We start from the raw sequence: 23,137 nt of genomic DNA, 5'->3' as shown, positions 1-23,137 counted from the left end.
AGTTTGTACTTATGGGTTGAGGTTGTATTTAGACACAAACCAGTCCCAAACATGAGCTTTACACACCCACACAAGCAACTTTTTTTCAATGCTATTTTATTACTTTACAAGCATTTGCGTTTCTTTACAATAATTCGTATTTACTCTCAATCAACATCTCACCTTGAGCAGTCAAAGCACACACATTCACAAAGGCTTAGAGTGTATACAACAAAATACCTACTTAACTTTCCATTAAATGCAATAAACAACAATACATGTTATATTTAATATTAGAATGCAGGCAACATTTTGTAATACGCTATGTAGTGTTAGGAAATGTATGTAGAATTAAAAGCTAAATTTTTGGTTGTTTCTCTTTCATCATTTCTTTTTACAAACCAGATCTAAACAAAGTATGAAGTGTATCTGCCCTTTCACGGAATCTAAAGGTACATTAAAGGTTCTATATTAAATGGCAATTGTCTACATAAATATGGGTGAGACCTGATTTTATAGACAAACTTGTTATATGTTCAGACCTTGTTAAGCTATTGACTTTGTCTCACTGCACATGCTGGTGAATCAGAATCAGGTGGATGTCATTGTGGACTCCATAATCACTTTTCAGTATGCCTGCCACTGTATGCACAGGTCATAGATTTGAACACAGGTAAATGTATCTAAACATAGGGTTCGACGATGGGATTTCCCTGTCCATTTAGTCTACAATATAGTTTCACTTCCCAGTTCCTGCAGCTGAGAATGAGATCTGCGGTATGCGTTGCCATGAGCATTTGACCTTTGGTACTGGTCACTAGGGTAATAGCTAATCCTGGGGGAGAGACCCCAGGGGTAGAGGTCAGACTCGTTGTCTGAATCCATCTGGATGTTGACCTGGGGCACAGGTGGGCGTGGTGGCAAGTGCTGTGAGGGTCGAGTGTCTCCGGGGGAAACGCTCACCTGGGAGTGAGCAGGTGAGGGGGGGCAGGATATCTTCAGGTGCAGAGTGATTCTGAGGAACAGTGTTGGAACAGCCCAGGTTACACATCCGCCTCTTTACTCAGCATGCGTGCACACATGCACGTGCGCACACACACACACACACTCATGGACACTCGCACGGACAAAAAGCACAACTAAGTTCAGACACAGTGGACTGAAAGGGAACAGGGTATTGCAGGAGAGCAGGTAAGAACGTACAAAAGGAAAGATAGGTTGAGTGGAAAAGTTTAGTGAAAGACAGAGAGGGAAAGGTACAGGAATTAGGACATATGATCATGAGGTATATTACTTCATTGCTTGTGTTGTGAAAAACTACAAAAAAATTGATCTCATTATCAGTAAAAATCGTTTTTATTAACAAATGTAAATGCTATAATTCTTATAAAATTAACTTTTAAAATAGGAACAATTTACCAAATTAGCACTATTATTTCATATTATTTATTTGACTGCATTACTAGAATTTTTTTTTCTATAAATAAATTAACATCTATTTATAAAATGTCGTTATGTCAAAATTAAGACTGTACTGTTGAATTCAAGTTCTTATTTTGACACAAAAATTACTTAATCAAACTTTCTAAATCAACCTCCTTGAACAGCAATGCAAGAGCACCACCTCGCAACATAGAAGGAAAAACACAAATACACGCACATGCAAACTATTGATGTGCGAAGAAGCACACACATGCACACATCTTCAAGGCACTGAACGGAGAGTGGGATACTTGTGAGCAAGGGTAGAAGACGTCGGAACTGGCGGAGACTGTGGACGAAAGGGTGGCTGTGACACTGTGCAACAAGACGAAGTTCAAACGAAAGCGTTAGAATGTACGCAACATGTACACGCACGAGAACGCTTTGGCCCCTTGAAAAAGAAACAACCAAAATCACTACATTTTCATGTTAAACAACGTGCTGACTGACGGACAGAGCTGAGAAGCGTTGAGTGTTTCTTGGGGGTTTCGTTTTCACATACAGACTTCAGTGAGCGCTGCGACATGACGTCACCCTCCCACAGACACCAGTGACAGGAACAGAGAGAGGCAGTTGGAGTCACTAACGGCCCTCCTGGCTTTTCTCCAGATCAACCAACGCAGGATGATTCGAAAACATCCTAATAATATCTTCAGCAAACATTACATGTATCCTCAGCAATATGCATAATGCATTCAAAAACGTTCCGCCCCTGCCGTTCTACTGAACACCACTGCTCTCTGTGGGATGACAGACTTCACGTTTAACGATAATTAACACACAACAAGATATAGAAGCCAAGCCTCATCAGAAGTCATAAATATATGAACGATGTATACGATAGAATTCACCCACGTTTGAATGAAGGAATAACTAAATCAATACATCTGCATCAGCAGTTGAGCTCGTCTCTGTCCACCACTACATTGGGGTTAATAAGTACAACATAAATTGACAATTGTCAAACAAACAAAAACTTGGTTTGGGTGGCTTTGCTTTCCGCTGCATGCAGAGGGAACAGCACCAATGGCTGGACTCAGTGCCGAGGTATGCCTATAAAATCCATCCAACCATGTTGCAGAAAATCTCTCTTCAGTCCTTGTTGATTTACGTTTATAATCTATAACTTAAGATTGTTGGGAGGGCCTTACACTCTATGTTCAAGAAAAAATATGTACATCTTTCTGGTGTTTCTTGTATTTACACAATTGTATGACTGGGTGGAAGGTCCTTTGCTGGGCAGTAGGTTAATGTCATGTGTCATGACAGATAGACTACGGTGAAGTACAAGACATATGTACAAAGTGAAAAAACAAGAGATTCTACTGGTAAGCCGATGAGGGTAATACCTGTAAGCTACGAAGCGATCTATAAACGAAGGTACCGTGGTAAAAACAAGGAGACACACAAAGAGGGCTGAGCCTTAATCTGGGGGATGGTGATTCTGTACAGGAGTGCATGTGTGTCTGTGTATCTGAGTGTGAAGATGCGAGGTGCAGGTTAGTAGTTGTTGAATTTGTCCAGCTGGCAGTGTGCGCCCCAGTCGGTGTGGGTGTCAGGGGGGGTCATCAGGTCGCTGTAGGGCACGTGCAGTTTGAGCACACAGTACCTGCGGTCCAGCTCAGCGTCGTCAGGAACGCTGGAGTAAGGGTTCTTGTCCTGTAAACAAATAAACAAACAAAGACATGCACACAAACACAACAACCATGTCATGGGCGTACGGCGGACTGTGAAAAATACGGAAGAACAGACACACATATTGAGGGGGTTGATGGGAGGAGGAATGGGGGAGGAGTGAAGGAGAGAACAAGACCTTCTAATCCTCGCTGGCAAAACGATTCTGGCTTTGCACATGTTCTACAACACATCTACAAACGACATGAAAGCACAGCTACAATTATGTTGCATAGCAGTGACATCACAGCAGTGACATCACAGCAGTGACATCACAGTCGGTACGACGATAGCAGAAGCTGTCCTAGACCACATGACCTACTTAGTGGTCAGATGTTTGCAGTTATCTTGTCGTGACAAGACAACAGGAAAATAAACAAAGGCCTACATTTGTGGTCAAAGGCAGCTCCTATCATAAACTCTGTCTACACTCCATCTGTGGCACACACTAATGGCACAAAAAAAAACTGAACCCTGTCAACGGGCTGCAGTAAACACGAGACACCACAGGGGGCAGTAGAGGAGAAGACTGGGTGCTTACTCACAGTCAGAGGCTGGGGTTGGGGTGGGAGGAGTTACAGAGGGTGGAGTCGTGTCCGTAGGCAGGTTCAAGGCCTCCATGGGAATCTTCACTGGAGGAGGGGGGGACTCTTGGGCTGAGTGACGGAGGGAGGAGCCAATCAACATGCCAGAGGGACACACGGGGGAGGGTCTTAGCACCGACACAAACGAGACGCACATCAACAGCCCACCTTCACTAGCAGCCCAGGGAAATTCAGTGAAGGTAAAGAGGAAGAAAGAGGGGGTTGGATGGAGGTAAACGATCTAAGGACTTGGAGAACTTCGGCCTAGGGACTTTGAGAACAGAACTTGGAGGGAACCGGGCTGTGCTGGCATGAGGTCAGGGGACAGACAGAAGGTCGACACAGACAAACAGACTGTAGTAAGGGGTAATATACAGTGCCTTTTCAGCAACACTGTGGGGACAGAAAGGAGAAACGTATTAGTCAGAGATAACAGACCGAGGGCTGACACATTCACAACAGATGGAGCGACACACAGAAACCCTGCACACGCCATTTCCCTCCCGCCTTCATATCCTTCCGTCGTCAGACACGTGTGTGTGTGTGTGTGTGTGTGTACATGTGTGTACGTGTGTGTGTGTGTACGTGTGTGTGTGTGTCTCTACCATCATGCCCGCCGGCCTAGCGGCCTAGCGGTATCTCCTACCTCCTCGTCGCTCTCTGGGTCAGCTTCTTTCTTGTCTTTCTTTTTGCTCTTCTTGTTTTTCTTCTCGCCCTCCTTCTTCTTGTCCTTCTCCGGCAGGATGTCGTCCAGCCAGGCTAGGTCGTGCTGGGAGAACATGAAGTCCAGCATCTTCCTCACCACCATGAGGCCCAGGATCTGCCCCCGCCCGGGAGTCAGGAGGCTCCAGTTACACTCAGGACATGGTCACACACACACACACACATACACACACACACACACACACATACACACACACACACACACACACACACACACTACCTCTCCTTATATCACACACACTCCCTCCCCCACCTGACCTCTTTTTATACCATACACACACACACTCACTCACGTCCCTCACTCACAGTCGGTCGGTCTCACACACAACCACACACACACACACACACTACCTCTCTTTATATCACACACACTCCCTCCCCCACCCGACCTCTTTTTATACCATACACACACACTCACATCCCTCACTCGCAGTCGGTCGGTCTCACACACACACACACACACACACACACTGGCCTCACCATGATGGGAAAGATGATAGCGGCCACGGTGGACTTGAGGATCCAGAGGACAGCCAGGCAGATGACCTGGACCAGGGTGAAGAGGTGGACTCGTCTGAGAGGAACGTGGCGCAGGAAGGAGAAGTCTGGCTGGTGCTTGGCTGGCATCAGGTACAGCTTGATACGCTCCCAGAACTGCAGCAGGACAGGAGGGCTGTCAGTACACACACACACACACACACACATGTGGACACATAGACACACATAGACACACTTGGACATGAACGAAGGCACGCACACCCACATAAGTACACACACACATACACACACACAGAATACATACCTGGATGCCACTGAGGGAAGCCACGCCCATGTAAAGGAACACTCCATAGAGCACAGGCATGGGAATGTACTGAGGGAACACAACGACACAGTTACCACCCACACACACACACACACCTCCACGTCTCCCCTCGCCACCACGCTGCGACCACAGAGGTCAAACCTCTCACAGACTCACCTGCAGGATCGGAGCCAGGAAGATGGACACTCCAGTCAGGACGAACACCAGAATGCCAGTCAGTCTCTGCTCCCTGGTGGAAGAAGAAAGAAAAAATCACGATTAACAGTCCGACGATTGCGCACACACACAAACACTGTGCATCGAGCAGCAGCCTGCGCTCACCGGACCCCCAGGAACTGAGGCTGCTCCCCCGGAGCGCTGGACTCGCTCTCCATCTTCAGAGAGTCGATGTGGGCGATGGAGATGACGGTGGCGGCCACGTACCATGGCAGACCCATGAAGGAGCAGGCGGCCATCAGGACCCCCACCCAGAACAGGTCCAGGTGGTACCCACAGCCCTTCTGTTGGGTGACGGAGGGAAGAAAACTGACGTTTTTTCAGGCCTGGGGAGGGACTGCAGGTGCTGAATGCTTCAGGTTCACTTTCCGTGTTATAAAAAAATCATCATCATCTTGCATTCGTTGATACGGATTGAGTTAGTGCTCGTGTTAACCTATCGACCCAAAGCGCTAATAGCGTCAATACAGCGGTCCTGTGTCCCATGTTTGTCTGGCCGTGGCGTGTGGTTCATGGTTGTGTTCAAGTCTTTTATTGTCAGATGCACAGAACAACACAAGGGTCAGACTGGGCACTGGGAAAATCTTAGGACAAGACAACGCAAAACCAACCTGGCATAACATAACATATAGAAGTACTCAGTGTTGTATAAGTGTGTGGATGAGGCCCGGTCTCAGACCTTGAGTTTGTTTTCTTTGCGGTTGACGATGACGGCACTGATTTGCTGGTCCATGAAGATGAGGATGGTGACGAGCAGAGCCGGGACAGAGCTTGCCACGTAGACCCACCACGGGTTCTTACCGAACGGCATCACGAGCCAGCCGCGGTCTGGGCGCGTGGGCTGCGGAACACACACACAGGTTCTTAACTGTGTTCCGTCTAACCACAAACCCCTGTGAATGTTCAGACATGCAAACTTGTTGAGGAAACTGCTAGAGTTGTAGTTTTTGGATTACAAAAGCACGTCGATTTGGAATAGATACCTTGAACTCTGTTGGAACAATGAGTTTGGGAGTTTTGAGCCCCATCAACATATCCAGACCCACAAAGGTCATGATTGACATGAAGATGGAGAAATCACTGATCAGCTTTCTTAGCTGTAGTCCCACCCACACAAAATGTCAGACATACAGGAAACAAACAGACAGACAGACAGACAGACAGACAGATAACAGCACAAAACAGAGATCGAGAAAGAAAGAAACACATAGAAAAGGAAGAAAAGAAAATTAAGGCACTGCGTTCTAGAATTGGTATTTGGCAGTTTGAGATTGCCGGAGAGCGCTTTCTGCATGTTGATTTGACCTATCAGGTGTATCTATCTGACGAGGAGAGCGACTGAAGGGGAGACCCCGCCGGTAGAGACACACAGGGCAGGAGCAGAGGAGAACCACAGAGGAGGAGACCTTTATCTCAGTGGGAACGTGCAGTTTGGGAGTGTCCAGGCCTAGCAGGAAGTCCAACCCACAGAAGGCCAGGATGGAGATGATGATGGAGAAATCACCAATCAGGCAGCGCAGCTGGGTCCCAGAGAGGAAGGGGTGGTGGGTGAAGGGCGGAAGGTGGACGGTGGGGAAAGATAGGGAGGGTGGGTTCAGGGTAGTAAACATGCATGAATAGGACAACATCCTTAAGCATTTAAGGCCTTTTGATGTCATGTTTCACATTTAACAGAAAAGCTTTCACATACAGTAGGGAAGATTAGAACTTGCAACTTAAGCTGTTACCCACATTACCCCCACGCCAGCGAGCTGTACCTTAGTGGGAAAGTAGCGGCTGAACTTGAACTTCTTGAGGGACACGGTCATGGAGTAGGTGCCGAAGAACAGGATGAAGGACATGAGGGCCAGGTCTGGGACGTACTTACAGGAGTTCCCCACCAAGGCTCCTCCATACTTCACACACTCCTTCTTGCTTAGCTGACTCCAGTCCAGCCCTGTGAGGTTATACTGCAGACGGAGAGATACAGGGAGGGAGGGAGGGAGGGAGGGAGGGAGGGAGGGAGGGAGGGAGGGAGGGAGGGAGGGAGGGAGGGAGGGAGGGAATGAGGGAATGAGGGAGGGAATGAGGGAGGGAATGAGGGAGGGAGGGAAGGAGGGAAGGAGGGAAGGAGGGAAGGAGGGAAGGAGGGAAGGAGGGAAGGAGGGAAGGAGGGAAGGAGGGAAGGAGGGAAGGAGGGAAGGAGGGAAGGAAGGAGGGAGTAGTATATCAAGAGGGAGGGAGCAAGGGAGGATGCAGATATGTGGAGGAATAAACAGGGAAGTGACAATAGAGATGGAAGCAGAGAGATAACAGAGAAAGAGAGAGGATAACAAGAGAAGAGAGAATACAGACCAGTGCAGAGATAGGAGTCGACGTCACAGCGAGGCCAGGACTGGCCTACTGAGGCCTGCCACCTGGGCCCACTAACATCAGCACCCAGCTACAGCTAGCTAGTCTCAAGTCACAACTCAGGAGCAGGAACTAGCTACTTTCACACTGGACTATATTGTATAATTAACTGTATAAGACATCAATTAAGTTAGGGTTAGCCTAACCCGAACCCTAAGCCTAACCCAACATACATTTTACTCTCAGATGTTATTTTAAACAACGTATCAGACATACTACGACGCAGCTGCGGTCACTTACCAACAGAGTCATGTTGTCGTCTGCTAGTAGGGCTGAAACATTAAAGCCCATTGCAGCCGCTGTAACAAACAGAAGACAAAGAAAGAGAAAATAAAGTAAGTTTGATAACAATCCATAGTGCAAAAAACACACAAAACACAGTGAAGAAGATCTGCCAAGTTGAAACTGAAAAAAATCCAGAGCTGGGTTTGCTTTCTACAACAGGCTCAATGTTACTGTTCTCCTATCTCATGAACCCATCTGTCTTGTAAATCTGGCATACATCGTCCCCGGTAGTGGATGCTGACACCATGCCTGTCTCATAGTGACGGACCAATCAGAGGTGTCGTTATTGATAAGTGCATGCAAGCCGCAGACAGTGGATACTCACTCAGTCAGACAGCAGCCAGAGAGTGGAAGAGAGGCAGAAACAGACAGCACACACAAATCAGTTACAGAAGTCAGAGAAAGAACAGACAGCAGGAAACGATCAATGAAAGAGTCCAGATTCCGATTTTGACAAAGAGTTTATAGCTAGATTAGGAGTCTAGTTTTGTCTAGGGGAAGCCAAAGTCCTCCCCTCACCCTAAGAGGCAGGGTAGGAGGGGGTGAAAGACGAAGAACGACACTCACCCTGGTCCGGAGCGATGCATTCACACTTGTAGGACGTGACATAGTCCGGCTTGAAGCCACGGTTGATTGGGTAGTACTTGAAAGATCCCGCCTACAATGAAACACCACGATCCAATAATGAAACAAGCGTTGGAGATGAGCTAGACGGTTTCCGGTGCTCTGAGTGGTGTGTGGTGTGTGTGTGTGTGTGTGTGTGTGGAACACACCATCTTCTTGATGGCGTCGGAGATGAAGATGAAGGAGATGAGGCTGGAGAAGCCTTCCTCCGTGAAGCGGGTGATGTACTTGATGATGTAGCTGGCGTCCGTGGCAACCAGGATGAGACACTGGAGGCAGGAATGCAGCCCGATCCACAAGCGCAGCTCCATGTAGTCTATGCTGTTTGACCTGAGGGTGGAGCGGGAGGACATACACACGCAGATAAAACATTACTGCAATCACATTTAGAAAGTCAGTCCGTGAGTAGGTTCTACGTTTGTTCCCCGATCTCTGTGAGCTCCTGCAAGCGTGCGTGTGCACGGCTCACTTGCTAAACTCGTAGAGCAACTTCTCAAAGATGAGGATGGGTCCGGTGGAGCTGAGTATGATGAGGGGCTGGCCTCCGAACAGGCAGAAGACCGTCCCTGCCAGAGCCGTGCCCAGGAAACTCTCCATCACCCCCTGAGACCGGACGGGGACGGGGACGGGGACGGGCACAAAACACATTCACGCTTTTCATCGGCTCAGAAACAATGTTTTTAACCGTCTTTTTCAGGGACCAGGAAGACCATGAATCAGGAAAATAAACCTGGGACATAGATGGGAGACCTGGACCAAGGAGACCAGACATGGACCTGGAAAACCAGACATGGACCAAAGAGACAAGATAAGGACCAGGGAGACCAGGCTCTGGGCGTGCTTCTCTACCTGGTAGTTGTCAGTTGCGTCTCCTAGCAACCCTCCAAAGGTGATGGCGTTGGTGATGCAGCCCAGGTAGATGAAGAGCACGGCTGAGATGGACTGGATGTGGAAGCCTTCGTAGAAATCGCTGGGGATCCACGGCCCCTTCCTCTTGATGTCCAACCACAGGCCTCCACAGAACCTGCCGACACACGCAGAGCAGACCTGAACCAATCAGATCATGATACCCACGTGGTCCCCTCAACCTGAACCAATCAGGATCATGGTACCCACGTGGTCCCCTCAACCTGAACCAATCTGGATCATGGTACCCACGTGGTCCCCTCAACCTGAACCAATCACGATCATGGTCCCCACGTGGTGCCCATACTCAGTGAGATGGTGAAAGGATCCCAGTTTTCCCATACCTTCCAGTGAAGGCCAGCTCCTCTCCCAGTTCGTGGGGGGCGGGCATCTCCTCGTCCTCCCCACCCCCTGCGCCCCCGGCCGCGCCGTTCACCTTGCCCAGCTCGTTCAGGTTTAGCACAGACTTCCTGTCGCCGGGGGAACCGGGAAGAGTTTACGGGGTTATTTTAAGAATAAAACAACCTCTAAAAACGTAAGGTTTCTGTTTGGTCGTCGAGAGGCGCTTCTCCAACCTCATGTCCGCAGAGGGAACTTTCTTGGGGGGCTCGATGCGGATCTTGGGGTCCCATTCTCCCGGAGGAAGGACGATCACCTCGTCCAGGAACTCGTCGATGCCGGCGATCAGATCATCACGGTCTCTCGCTTTATACGCCACATCACTGAACAGCTGGACGCACACACACACACACAGACATTGTGAACCATCCATAATGGAGCCATCAAGTGTGTGTGGAGGGGGCAGGAGGTCTTTAGGCTTACTCACATCGTCCACCATGAGCGTAGCAATCGCTCTGCCGATCTCATTGTAAGCCTTGGCTTTGCCGTGAGGACCCAGAAGGACGAATAGAAACCTGCCAGAAGAGAGGAGAAGAACATGCCCGACCACTGTCAAAGTACACCATACAAATACACACACACACACACACCTGCACACACACACAGGTTTGTTTTACTATCCTAATGAGGTCTCTCCCATTCAAAATCATGCTATCCCCAACCCCTAACCCATAACCCTAGCCTCAACCTTAATCCTTAATGTAATTCCGACCCTAACACTAATTCTAACCCTAAACCCCCTAAATCCCCGAGAATTGACACTTGAAGATTGTGGAGTCCATGAAAAAGGTCAAGTTTTTCTTGAAATTGTTTACTAATCTTCTGGAGACTTCTGGTTTCGCACAACAGCAGTAAAACCAAACCAAGCACACACACACTGACCTGGTGGGAACAGGGACCTCAGTCAGGCCTCCCAGAGTCGTGGCTTGAGCCAAACGCACAAAAGACACAAAGGGTTTGTCCAGGAAGTCCACCTCTCCGATGAGGACGTTTGAGGCCTCTGCATCGCGTGGGATCTTCTTCATGAACTTATTCTTGAGCTGAGAGAGAGAGAGAGAGAGAGAGAGAGAGAGAGAGAGAGAGAGAGAGAGAGAGATACCGTGAATCTTGTCATTCGAGAGACACAACACGTTGACAGTGCCAACCTCATTTGCCACCAGCATTCACACCAGTGTGTGTGAGACCTTGCATCTGCGTTACTGTGTGTGTTTGTATGCTCTTGTGTGTGAGCGTGTGTCCTGATGAGAGCAGGTGACTTGAGGAAGTGATCGTGACTCGTGGAAACACATATCACCGCTGAGTTACGTAACACTGGAAGTTCATCAGGCACAGTTACGCAAGCAAATTGATCACTGATCTATACCCTGGGTCTGATCTGATCTCTGCTCGCATGTGACACCAGAAACATGAGGCAAACACACACAGAACACACACACACCTGCACTGATTGCATCTAAACACAAGCAAAACCTCACAAGTTAAATGTTTCACCATTTTCTCTCTCTGTCTCTGTCTGTCTCTGTCTCTCTCTGTCTGTCTCCCTTCTCTCTCTGTCTCTCTCTGTTTCTCTCTCTCTCTCTCTGTCTCTCTCTCTCTCTCTCTCTCTCTCTCTCTCTCTCTCTCTCTCTCGCTCCCCTCCTGTGGCCTACACCTAGCACGTGGATGTGGAGTGGTTGGTGCTTAGGTCAAAATCTCCCTGTAATCAGTTAATACCGCTTTCAGAGTCAAATCATTTACGCCCCCCCCCTGATCCCCCTCCTTCCATGGTCCAGTCGGGTCGTTCCTTTAAGCAGGGGGCAGCTTTACAGTAGAATGCAGCACGAACAGCACACGTTAGTTAGTGGGGAATTTCTTGGAAGTGTTGCCACTCAAATGAACTAGCCCATCCACACACACAGTGGACAATCTCTGCATGCCAGGGATGTTTGAGGACAGCAGGGTCTCAGGATATCTGTATGGGTGTGGACGTCTTCGTAGGTGTGTGTGTATGTATATGTGTGTGTACATGTGTGTGTTTGTGTATATATGTGTGTGTGTGTGTGTGTGTGTGTTACTGAGCAGCAGATCAAAGTGAGCTACAGGTCTCATAGCTCTATGACGGGGAGAAACTAATTAAAGTAGAATCAGGCTGTTTGTGTGTGTGTGTGTTTGCGTGTGTTGATGGTGCATTCGCGTGTTCACCAACCCCCTGCACCCCTCACCAACAGACCAGCCTTCATCCCCTCACCTGGCACACAGCTAAAGGAAAGGCAAGTGACTCTTAGTACAAACACTGTCCATCTTTGTTCTCCCACTAAGTGTGAAGGCCCCAAAGTTTGGCTGGTATGAACAACAGAGGCTTAGAAGCCAAACACACACACACACACACACGCACGCACGTAGACACAGACATATATTTCCACTTCAGCCAGGCGGTGACATGCATCAGAAGGATTAGGCAGCTAATGGAGTGTTAGATGACTTCACATGTCTGTACATTCCCTCGGGAGCTTGTGAACACAACATTCCACATCTCCCAGGGAACATGCCACACACACACACATACATGCATACACACACACACACACGCACACACACACAAAGCCTGGGCGCAGATTTCAGATGTTCTGGTGTTAGCTCACGGAAGCGGACAGAAGCCTATTGTTACCAAAGCCTTCACATCACTAAGTAGCTCCACATCTCTTCCTGTTTCTTTCTGACACGGAATATCTCTACATCTGCACTGCACAGGTGCCTTGCCTTCATCACACAAACACGTTTACACACACACGCGCGTTTACACCAGGGGCGTAGCCCAAAAAATATTTTAGGGTATGCTGAGAAAAATACGGATAGACATCTTTTCAGGTTTAAAAAAAAACGTATTTACTTTGCGATGTGCACCCGGTGCATCATTTTTCTGAGATATTTTTGTTTTTGGGTAGGCCTTACAACAAATTGGGTAGGCCTGTGCCTACCCAGGCTTAACCGTGGCTACGCCCCTGGTTTACAAACACTGACACTGGTTAACACTTCAAAACCACCTCACAGAGCAAAAAGAGGAGTACCTGGTCATTGCTGGGCGTGTCTGAAATGTCGTTCATGCTTCTGCTCTGAGCGTGGTCTGAAACACACAGCATGTAAACATGAAACCTGACAACATGCTTGGAACACGGCTGTCTTGTATACCTGGAGCTCACGTCTTATCTTACTTCCTTGTCTCTCTCGACCCGGAACGTCTTAGCACACATTCCTTGATTATTCCAAAAAACTACATTATAAGACTACATTATTTCAGACATGAGAAACATAGGGGAATCTGAATTCTGACCGGAGCCTAATTATAGATAAACTTGAGACTACAAGCACCACTTCGGATGGGTTTGCATGTTCTATTTGTGTTCTACTTTTATTTGTATTTCTTTCTTTGTGAGAATTCAAACATTCTGCCGAGTGATTGTAGAGTTGTTTCTGTGTTGTGTGTGCGTGTGAATTAGAGAGAGAAGTTGCTTGTTCTGGATTTTCATGTGGGAGATTATATTATAATGACTAATTTCCCCCCAAAGCAGATTGGGCAACAAATTAAATAGAGAATAGAAAATACAAGAACATACCCCGCGCTAATCCACCCCCCGCCCCCCCAACAAAATCAAGAAAAAACACCAAAGGAAAAGAAAAAAAAAAAAATCTCTAAAGCAAACACGCACATATATACACATAACAATCAAACATCCACACAGAGCTGTAATCCAAAAATCAGAGGAGATTGAAGGTTTAGTGAACAAGTGAGCGGATGAGAGTTTACGTAAAAGAGTGAGAAGATGAAAGGATGAAAAAGTGAGAGTGGGAGAGTGAGATGATGACAGGGATATTATGAGAGTGAGAGGATGAGAGTGAGAGGATGAGATAGTGAGAGTGAGAGAGAGAGGATGAGATGGTGAGAGTGAGAGAGAGGGAGGATGAGAGAGTGAGAATGAGAGAGAGAGAGGATGAGAAAGAGAGGATGAGAGGATGAGAGAGAGAGAGGATGAGAGAGTGACGATAAGAGAGTGAGATGATGAGAGAGAGACGATGAGAGAGGTGAGAGGATGAGAGAGATGAGAGAGAGAGGATGAGAGGATGAGAGAGTGAGAGAGAGAGGATGAGAGGATGAGAGAGTGAGAGAGAGAGGATGAGAGGATGAGAGAGTGAGAGAGAGAGGATGAGAGGATGAGAGAGTGAGAGAGAGAGGATGAGAGGATGAGAGAGTGAGAGAGAGAGGATGAGAGGATGAGAGAGATGAGAGAGAGAGGATGAGAGGATGAGAGAGATGAGAGAGAGAGGATGAGAGAGTGAGAGAGAGAGGATGAGAGGATGAGAGAGTGAGAGAGAGAGGATGAGAGGATGAGAGAGTGAGAGAGAGAGGATGAGAGGATGAGAGAGTGAGAGAGAGAGAGAGAGAGGATGAGAGGATGAGAGGATCAGTGTGGGACTCACGCAGGCGGCCGTAGCTGCCTGACTGGCGCGAGCGCAGGTCCTCGATGGAGCGGTTCATCCCAGACGCAGAGCTGGGAGAGCGACTCAAGTTCACCTGAGGACTACGGCCTGACGGACACCCAGCACCACAGGGAGGTAGGGAGGAGAGGGAGGGAGGAGAGGTGGAGGAGAGGGAGGGAGGAGAGGTGGAGGAGAGGTGGAGGAGAGGGATGGAGGAGAGGGATGGAGGAGAGGTGGAGGAGAGGTGGAGGAGAGGGATGGAGGAGAGGGATGGAGGAGAGGGATGGAGGAGAGGGATGGAGGAGAGGTGGAGGAGAGGTGGAGGAGAGGGATGGAGGAGAGGGGTGGAGGAGAGGGATGGAGGAGAGAGGTGGAGGAGAGGGATGGAGGAGAGGTGGAGGAGAGGGATGGAGGAGAGGTGGAGGAGAGGGATGGAGGAGAGGTGGAGGAGAGGGATGGAGGAGAGGGATGGAGGAGAGGGATGGAGGAGAGAGGTGGAGGAGAGGGATGGAGGAGAGGTGGAGGAGAGGGATGGAGGAGAGGTGGAGGAGAGGGATGGAGGAGAGGGGTGGAGGAGAGGGATGGAGGAGAGGGGTGGAGGAGAGGTGGAGGAGAGGGATGGAGGAGAGGGGTGGAGGAGAGGGATGGAGGAGAGGGGTGGAGGAGAGGTGGAGGGGAGGGAGGATGGAGGAGAGGTGGGAAAAGGGTACCGCAGGGAAGGAAGGAATGAAGGAAGGAAGGGAAGAAGAAATGAGTGAAGTAGAGAGGGCAAAGGAGAGGAAGGAAAGGAGAAACAATGAGGATAAACACGACAGATAATGGAAAATGAACCAAGGGTTTTTCAAAGCAAGAAAGGCAAAGACGAGGAGAGGAGAACATTGAAGACGAAACGAGAGAAAAAAAAGGACAACAGTTGGAAATCAGTGGACGCTGCATAGATCGCTTTCACAAGAGCGGAGATTCAGCATGTTAGTATATCAGTGCAGTAGATTGGTTGAGTTCACGGGGAGAGGAAGACAAACGCGCCGACACGCGGACACTCACTGGCAGGGGCCGGGGAGTTGGACGACTTTCCCATGTCTGCCAGGGAGCGGTGCATGGGCTTCTTGTGCTGGTGGCGATGTTTCCGCAGCAACACAAAGGTGATCTTCTCCCTTAACTCTTCACCAATCAGCCCGTCTGCTATCTGGTGCTCCACGATGTCGTCTGGGGTCAAAGATCAGGGGTCAGCATAGAGGCCAAAGGTCAATCCACAGTCATTCGGTCCGAAGTACAGTGTGGTGCATATATGTCGGTTAGAGATTAACCAGGTTAGTGGAAGAAACACTTGAATAGTCAGCAGGGTGTGTTTGCTGGCTAACTGCAGCTGAGTCCAACTCACCGACTATCTGTGGAAGTGAGTATCCTTCCAGATCCAACAGAACACTACCAGTCTGCAGACATGTTCTCAGCTCAAACAGACTGTGTAAGGTCAGGGTGGAGACATGGGGCTTACTCCACCTCTCCCCTCCCTCCTCCACCTTCTCCTCAAACTTCACCCACCTAGAGGGAGGGAGGCAGGGAGGCAGGGAGGCAGGGAGGCAGGGAGGCAGGGAGGCAGGGAGGCAGGGAGGCAGGGAGGCAGGGAGGCAGGGAGGCAGGGAGGCAGGGAGGCAGGGAGGCAGGGAGGCAGGCAGGCAGGGAGGGAGGGAAGGAGGGAGGGATGAAGAGATATTGATACTGTTATTGACTCAGAAGGATGATTGCCTGGGTGACTCATTGGTTGGTAGGGGTTTATTGAACTCAGCTAACATCCCCATCTCTTCGTCCCCTCTGAACTAACCCGTCTGCAGTTCCCACCCACAGTATCACTTCCTGCTTTCTGCCCCCGACCTCTAAATCCCATCTAAAGCTATCTTATGATCCTGAACTGGTGACATGAACTGAAACTGAGCACATAAAGGGATCAACACTTCATAAGTCCAGGCTTGTCCTGTACGTGTACAAAGTGTACAAGGCATGTACACCTTTACTTGACTATCTGTGTGTATCTGGTGGGGGTATATTTGTGTGTGTGTGTGTGTATCTGGTGGGGGTATATGTGTGTGTGTGTGTGTGTGTGTGTGTACCTGGCAGACTCTTTCCACTCCAGCTCTCCGCCCTCGTGTTGGAGTGTGTCCATCTCAGTGAAGATGGTGGGCGTCTGAACATCGTCATCGTCTGCCAGGATGTAGCGTAGCCTCTCTGCCGCCGGGGACACTGGGAAACGTAGGCCAAACATCGACTGCCATCAACTGTCATCAACTGTCATCAACTGTCATCTCTGACATCACACTGCATGTTCACGCGTAATGCAGTCTTGTTAATGGGAGTTGTTCATTGACTGACTAATAATGGTGTGTGTGTGTGTGTGTGTGTGTGTGTGCAGAGGGGGGTATCTGACCCTCCTGTCAAAGTCCATTAAAATTCTCCAAGCCCCAGGGTCCTCATAGCGGGAGAGAGAGAATGAGAGAGAGAGGGAGAGAGAGAGATAATTCAGTTGCATTCCGCCCTCTCTGCCAGCCTCCACCCCAATCACTAGCCTCCTCCCTCTCTCACCCAGGCTTGAAACAGTCACGGGCGCCCAACAACACCATGCATGTCATCCTGTGTCATTCGTGTTCCCCCCCCACACAACGCCAGCCTATGATCTCCCTGAACCCAGCAACATACAGAAAGACAAGGGGATTGATCCTTGGGAATTTAATCGGTGACTCTTTGAAACACCACAGGCCACGCGTGATGCCAGGACACAATGTACACACAATATAAAGTCAAGTGTTCTGTCTATAATACCACAACACTGCTCAAAGACACTGCTAACATTTACCCTGCACTTCCTGCGACAAGTAAAAAAAATGATGGTTTGATTGTTTGTACTCTACCACACTACCAAACATAACACAAAACACAAATCCCCCCCAAACAAGCATCACGCAAACATTTGTACGTTTTTTTTTTATTTGCTGTGGGATTAAATTAAGACGACGAAACACAGTGGGAGCTTAGTGAGTCTGCAAGGTTCTGAGGGTAGACAAGCTGACTTGAATACTGCAGCACTAAAACAGCTCCTCTGAGAGGAACCACACAGGTCGATATGGTTAAAATAATAAAGTACATTATACTTTTATAAATCCCGGTCACTTCAAATAACACCAGTCACTACTTATGGGCCTTCCGAGACAGATTTGTGAACAGAAAATACATACATTTGTTCTCATGAATCACTCAAAGGCCAGGAACGTTCCAGAAGCTGATGCCAGTTCTGAATGGAGACTACTTCCAGTTCTGCCACTCAGAAGAGAAAAAACATGGGCGTTGACCTTAAACGGTCAGTAGCCCACAAGACAAGGACACAATTAATCCAGGAGGCTAGGAACTTCACCTTGCCTAACCCCACTCTGAAGCTAGCAGCAGCATATCCACGTCACATGTGCACATGTAACCGCGGGCCAGACTGATTAAACCACACCTCAACCTCGACCTGTGAACAACAGAGGCCTTAGCTACAAGTCCTCAAACAAACGGCCCCCCCCTAGGCGAACAAGACAGACACAACACACGCTGCACAGAGAACAGTTGATTCAAGAATATCATTCAGATCAAGGATTTCGATTCGAAACATTCAACGTGCCAATGCTAAACTGCCACGTCAAGGCCAGGTGTGTGTGAATGGGAGAGGATAGAGACAGTGGACGCGTCCCTCTGTCATGCCCTCTCTCCTGGGTCTGTGTTTACCTGAGTCTGAGCCAGGCAGAGTCCATCGAGAGGCCATGCTGGAGGACAGAGAGGAGGCAGAGGCCTGCATGCTCACTGGAGCCTCCAATGAGAGGAGGGGAAAGAGACTGAGAGACAGAGGTAGAGAATGAGAGAGAGAGGTAGAGAGAGAGAGAGAGAGGTAGAGAGAGAGAGAGACACACAGAGAGAGAGAGGTAGAGAGAGAGAGAGGTAGAGAGAGAGAGAGGTAGAGAGAGAGAGACACACACAGAGAGAGAGAGGTAGAGAGAGAGAGAGAGAGAGAGAGAGAGAGAGAGAGAGAGAGAGAGACAGAGACACAGAGAGAGCGATAAAAAGCAAGAAAAGAATCAAAAGAAAGGGAGATATAGAAAGGTAGATATAGAAAGGGAGATATAGAAAGAGAGGGAAATGTTGAAAGAGAGACAGGGAGACGTGCTCAAGATCCAGCCACAGAGAAAAGATCTTAAAAATGGAAATTGTTCCTCTGACTTTGAGGTTGAGAAGTTGAGAGGTCGACCCGACAAGTGACCGATCCTCCAGGCAGAAAACTCTCCACCTCGAGTGGAAAGGAATTTCACTCTCTCGCTCCTTTACTCCTTCGCTACTCTATTCCAAATCCTCGAACCTGCCCCCTCCTTAGGCTTCGTTGACCATGAGTGTTCCCATGGCTGTTCAGCTAAATGACAGGATCTCCAGGTTCCGATCCAAACAGCTCAGTTCTAAGCAGCAGAGCCGTGCTGGCTCCGGTCTTCTGTGAGTTATGTTAGAAATCTCAACAACCCCAAAGGACCGCAGGCTTAAGAGGGTTGACACACAACGCAGGCCCCTCAAGTATTCTCCTCCCCCTGACACACACACACACACACACACACACATACACACACATACACTCTCTCACGCAAGCAAGCACGTGCACTAACTCAAATATGCTCTCACACATATTCTCGTCCATTTGCTCCTTCTCTTTTCATCCCTCCATGCACACCCACACACACACACACACACACCATCAAACGCCCGTTGTGAAAGCAGAGTTCGGAGTTCCTCAGCTCTAATCAGCTTACAGACCTTCATGAGAACAGGAGTCTCGCTGGGAAACCTTCATACACACCTGCAGAACCCTCATACACACCTGCAGAACCCTCATACACACCTGCAGAACCCTCATACACACCTGCAGAACCTTCATACACACCTGCAGAACCCTCATACACACCTGCAGAACCCTCATCACACACCTGCAGAACCCTCATACACACCTGCAGAACCCTCATACACACCTGCAGAACCCTCATACACACCTGCAGAACCCTCATACACACCTGCAGCACCTTGGCGGACGTGTGTGTGTGCGTGTGTGTGCGTGAGTCACGTACCTGTGGAGTCGATGTTCAGCTGCTCCTGCTCCTCCTCCTCCTCGTAGCGGTCATCTCGGTCGTGTCGAGGGTCGTACGGAGCGTGGCCATGCTCGTCGTGGTGTGTGTGTCTCCTCTCACGGTCGGCATCACTGGTGTGGGAGCGATGTCTGCGGCGCTTTCGTCTGTTGCCGTGAGACACGGGTACTCCGATGTACACAGGCTGGGGCTCTGAAGGGAGGGTGGAGAGAAGGATGAGAGAGGGATGAGAGAGGGAGGAAAGAAGGAAGAGAGAGAGGGAGGAGAGAGGGAGGAGAGAGGGAGGAGAGAAGGAAGAGAGAGGGAGGAGAGAGGGAGGAAAGAAGGAAGAGAGAGGGAGGAGAGAGGGAGGAGAGAGGGAGGAGAGAGGGAGGAGAGAAGGATGAGAGAGGGATGAGAGAGGGAGGAGAGAGGGAGGAAAGAAGGATGAGAGAGGGAGGGAGAGAGGGATGAGAGAGAGGGAGGAGAGAGGGAGGAAAGAAGGAGAGAAGGATGAGAGAGGGAGGAGAGAGGGAGGAGAGAGGGAGGAGAGAGGGATGAGAGAAGGATGAGAGAGGGAGGAGAGAGGGAGGAGAAAAGGATGAGAGAGGGATGAGAGAGGGAGGAGAAAAGGATGAGAGAGGGAGGAGAGAGGGAGGAGAGAGGGATGAGAGAAGGATGAGAGAGGGAGGAGAGAGGGAGGAGAAAAGGATGAGAGAGGGATGAGAGAGGGAGGAGAGACAGATGAGAAAGTGAACAGGAGAGGAAAAACAACTTGAATAGTCTTGGGATTAATCCAGTAAAGTCTAATCAATCAATCTAATTTACGGGGAAAAGGATGGACTTTTTACACAGAATCATCTTGAAATAAGGAATCATTTTATTTACAGCAGAGCTTTCCAAACAGTAGAGGGAGTCGATGGCAGCTAAAACCGTCAGCATCGGCTGTTGTTGTTCCAAACTCACCATCATCCTCCTCGTATCTCCTGTGGCTCCTGCTTCTCCCCCCGTGAGAATCATACTCCATCCTAACCAGAGAAGAGGAGCGTAGGAGAGGAGAGAGGGGGGAAAGGGGAGGGCGGTAGAGAGGGGGGGGGGGGGGAGGGAGGGGGGATGGAGGTGAGACCGACAGAAAGCAGGTGTGAAAGACAAAGAGAGAGGTTAGTGGATCAGGGGAGATGAAGAAGAACAGGGCTGAGAGCTCCACATTTCTCCCTTCCCTTTGATCAGGCGTCTCTTTCAACAAGCCAACGCTCACCTGCTTCTGCTGGAACACAAACACCCAGTGATGCTCTCAGCCGGAAGTACACACTCTCTTCCTAAACAACAATCCGAAGGCTTTCTCACCGAATCTATCTAAAGATGTGTTCGTTCTGTATTTTTCCTGCTTTATTGAACTGATTTAAGCGAAGTATGACAGGAACGTGAAAGGGAAAGACGTTCAGGAAAGGCCCAGAGCCCAGGACGCTGCAGTAAGGCCTCAGCCGACGCACACTCTTCCAGTGACTTACGGGGGCGGTTACAGCCTTTGACTGAGTCCACTCTTCCTCTCTGATAAGCCCCATCCCCCCCCCCCCCCACCCCAACGTGTCACACTGTTCACTGCCTCTGACTCCGTAAAACCCGTGACCCCGCCCTCTGGCATCCCACGTGCATCTGGTAACCCGGGGCGATCGATGACTGACGAGAGGAAAAGTCAATGAGGAGCCAGAACAGCCCTTAGGACACCAGCAAGCAGAGACAGTGACAGGAAGGAGCAAGAAACAGAGGCTTGTGGGAAATATCCCCCTGAAATATCACAAGGCTGCTAACATTACACATATTGACGTGGGACGAATTCAACGCGTGGAAACCCTGAACGGTGGGAGGACGCGGGAGGGTTCCAATCAGCCTGGGACAACGCGTCACATGTGGGGAATTACAGCCAAGTCCATGACAATATAATGCGATGGTTTGATGAAGCGTGTCGACGTGTGTGTGCGTGTGCACGTGCTCGTGAGTGTGGGTGAGGGTGTGTGTATGCAGTGTCTGTGTGTGTGTGTGAACATGTGTGTATAAGTGTGTGTGTGTGTATGTGTGTGGGTGCAGTGTGTGTGCATGAGTGAGAGCGTGTGTGTGTTTATGAGTGTGTGTGTGTGTTTCCCTTTGTCGCTATCTGAGCTGAGGGGTGTTTGTAGGCTGATCAATACCTGCCAGTCCTGATCACCAGATGGCCCCTGAGTCACTGCTCATTGAGCGTGAAGGACACGCACACACACACGCACACACACTCACACACACTCACACACACACACACACACTCACACACACACACACTCACACACATATCTTTGTCTACACACACACACACACACACACTCACACACATACCTTTGTCTACACACACACACACACACACACACACTCACACACTCACACACATACCTTTGTCTACACACACACACACACACACACTCACACACATACCTTTGTCTACACACACACACACACACACACACACTCACACACATATCTTTGTCTACACACACACACACACACACACACACGAACAAGCCAACACACAGATGGGACACGTACAGACAGACAAGAACACAGACTTTTAAACACCCATACATCTACACACATACAAACACATTCTACCACACAAACCGGTTGTTTCCATAACGACAAAATCGCAATCAAATTCAAATCTTTGATTTTGCCTCTCAAATTGTCATTTTCGAATTCCGAATCCTATATCAGAAATCTTCACGCATCAAATATTTCCAGAGTCTTCTGAATGCATCTAAAACATACGTCCAGTATCTCTACATCATATATACATTTCGGGTCAGGATCAATATAGAGAAAATAAATGAATATAATTCATACGACCCCCAGTGATGGTAAAACACATCTAGCAACTTATGAGCCGTGTCACTTATTTACTCCCCCACCAAACAAATCTAATAACATGCACACTGTTGTGATCTGAAAACACCTCACGTAGCAAACACAAAAGCGATGAAACCCAGCTACAACATTAAACCACCATGCATGACCACGGGTAAGCCAGCAGAGACCTGCAGGAACATGTCACCCTTACCTGAAGTTGTAGTGGCTTGAGGATGAAGTTCTGGCTGGAGTTGATCACTGTTGATGTGGCAAGTCACAACTGACCACGGACAGAACTGGAGTTATACAGTAGATGTTCAACTGACCACACACACACAACTCAATGGCTTTGTGGCAGTTGACTTTGACTGGGCTCTACCAGAGACACGGTTAGTGGATACCCAACTGTGTGTGTGTGTGTGTGTAGGAGGGGGAGGGAAATGATCGGAAGAGGGGGAACTTGTGTGTAAGATCACATTGATCATTGACACTGCACAACACAGAGCCTGTGTGTGTGTGTGTGTGTGTGTGTGTGTGGTGATCCCCAGCCTTGTTCCCCTAAGGTCCAGAGGCTGTCATGGAGGGCAGGAGGG

General features: G+C 49.1%; 1 protein-coding gene across 1 annotated transcript; it reads right to left on the bottom strand.

The window, feature by feature from the left end:
- Window positions 1-111: 111 nt before the first annotated feature.
- On the bottom strand, window positions 112-22,901 carry LOC146220378 (electrogenic sodium bicarbonate cotransporter 4-like). The gene is made up of 29 exons (XM_084693614.1): window positions 22,756-22,901; window positions 20,637-20,698; window positions 19,674-19,883; window positions 16,650-16,779; window positions 15,923-16,083; window positions 15,586-15,747; window positions 14,542-14,649; window positions 13,134-13,189; window positions 10,969-11,126; window positions 10,514-10,601; window positions 10,263-10,417; window positions 10,032-10,157; window positions 9,631-9,805; window positions 9,251-9,384; window positions 8,931-9,111; window positions 8,725-8,815; window positions 8,113-8,171; window positions 7,239-7,430; window positions 6,888-7,001; window positions 6,465-6,578; window positions 6,161-6,322; window positions 5,587-5,765; window positions 5,422-5,494; window positions 5,245-5,313; window positions 4,923-5,096; window positions 4,366-4,539; window positions 3,071-3,120; window positions 839-994; window positions 112-751 (listed from the first exon to the last, which is right to left on the bottom strand). The coding sequence occupies exons 2-29, from the start codon at window positions 20,695-20,697 to the stop codon at window positions 706-708; spliced, it is 3,558 nt and encodes a 1,185-aa protein (XP_084549740.1). The 5' UTR covers window position 20,698; window positions 22,756-22,901; the 3' UTR covers window positions 112-705.
- Between the last annotated feature and the right edge of the window lie 236 nt (window positions 22,902-23,137).

This window comes from Hypomesus nipponensis, chromosome 27, assembly GCF_054491055.1.
Source record: "Hypomesus nipponensis isolate SF chromosome 27, ASM5449105v1, whole genome shotgun sequence".
NCBI lineage: Eukaryota > Metazoa > Chordata > Actinopteri > Osmeriformes > Osmeridae > Hypomesus > Hypomesus nipponensis.
This window is presented reverse-complemented; position numbering and strand designations above follow the sequence as displayed.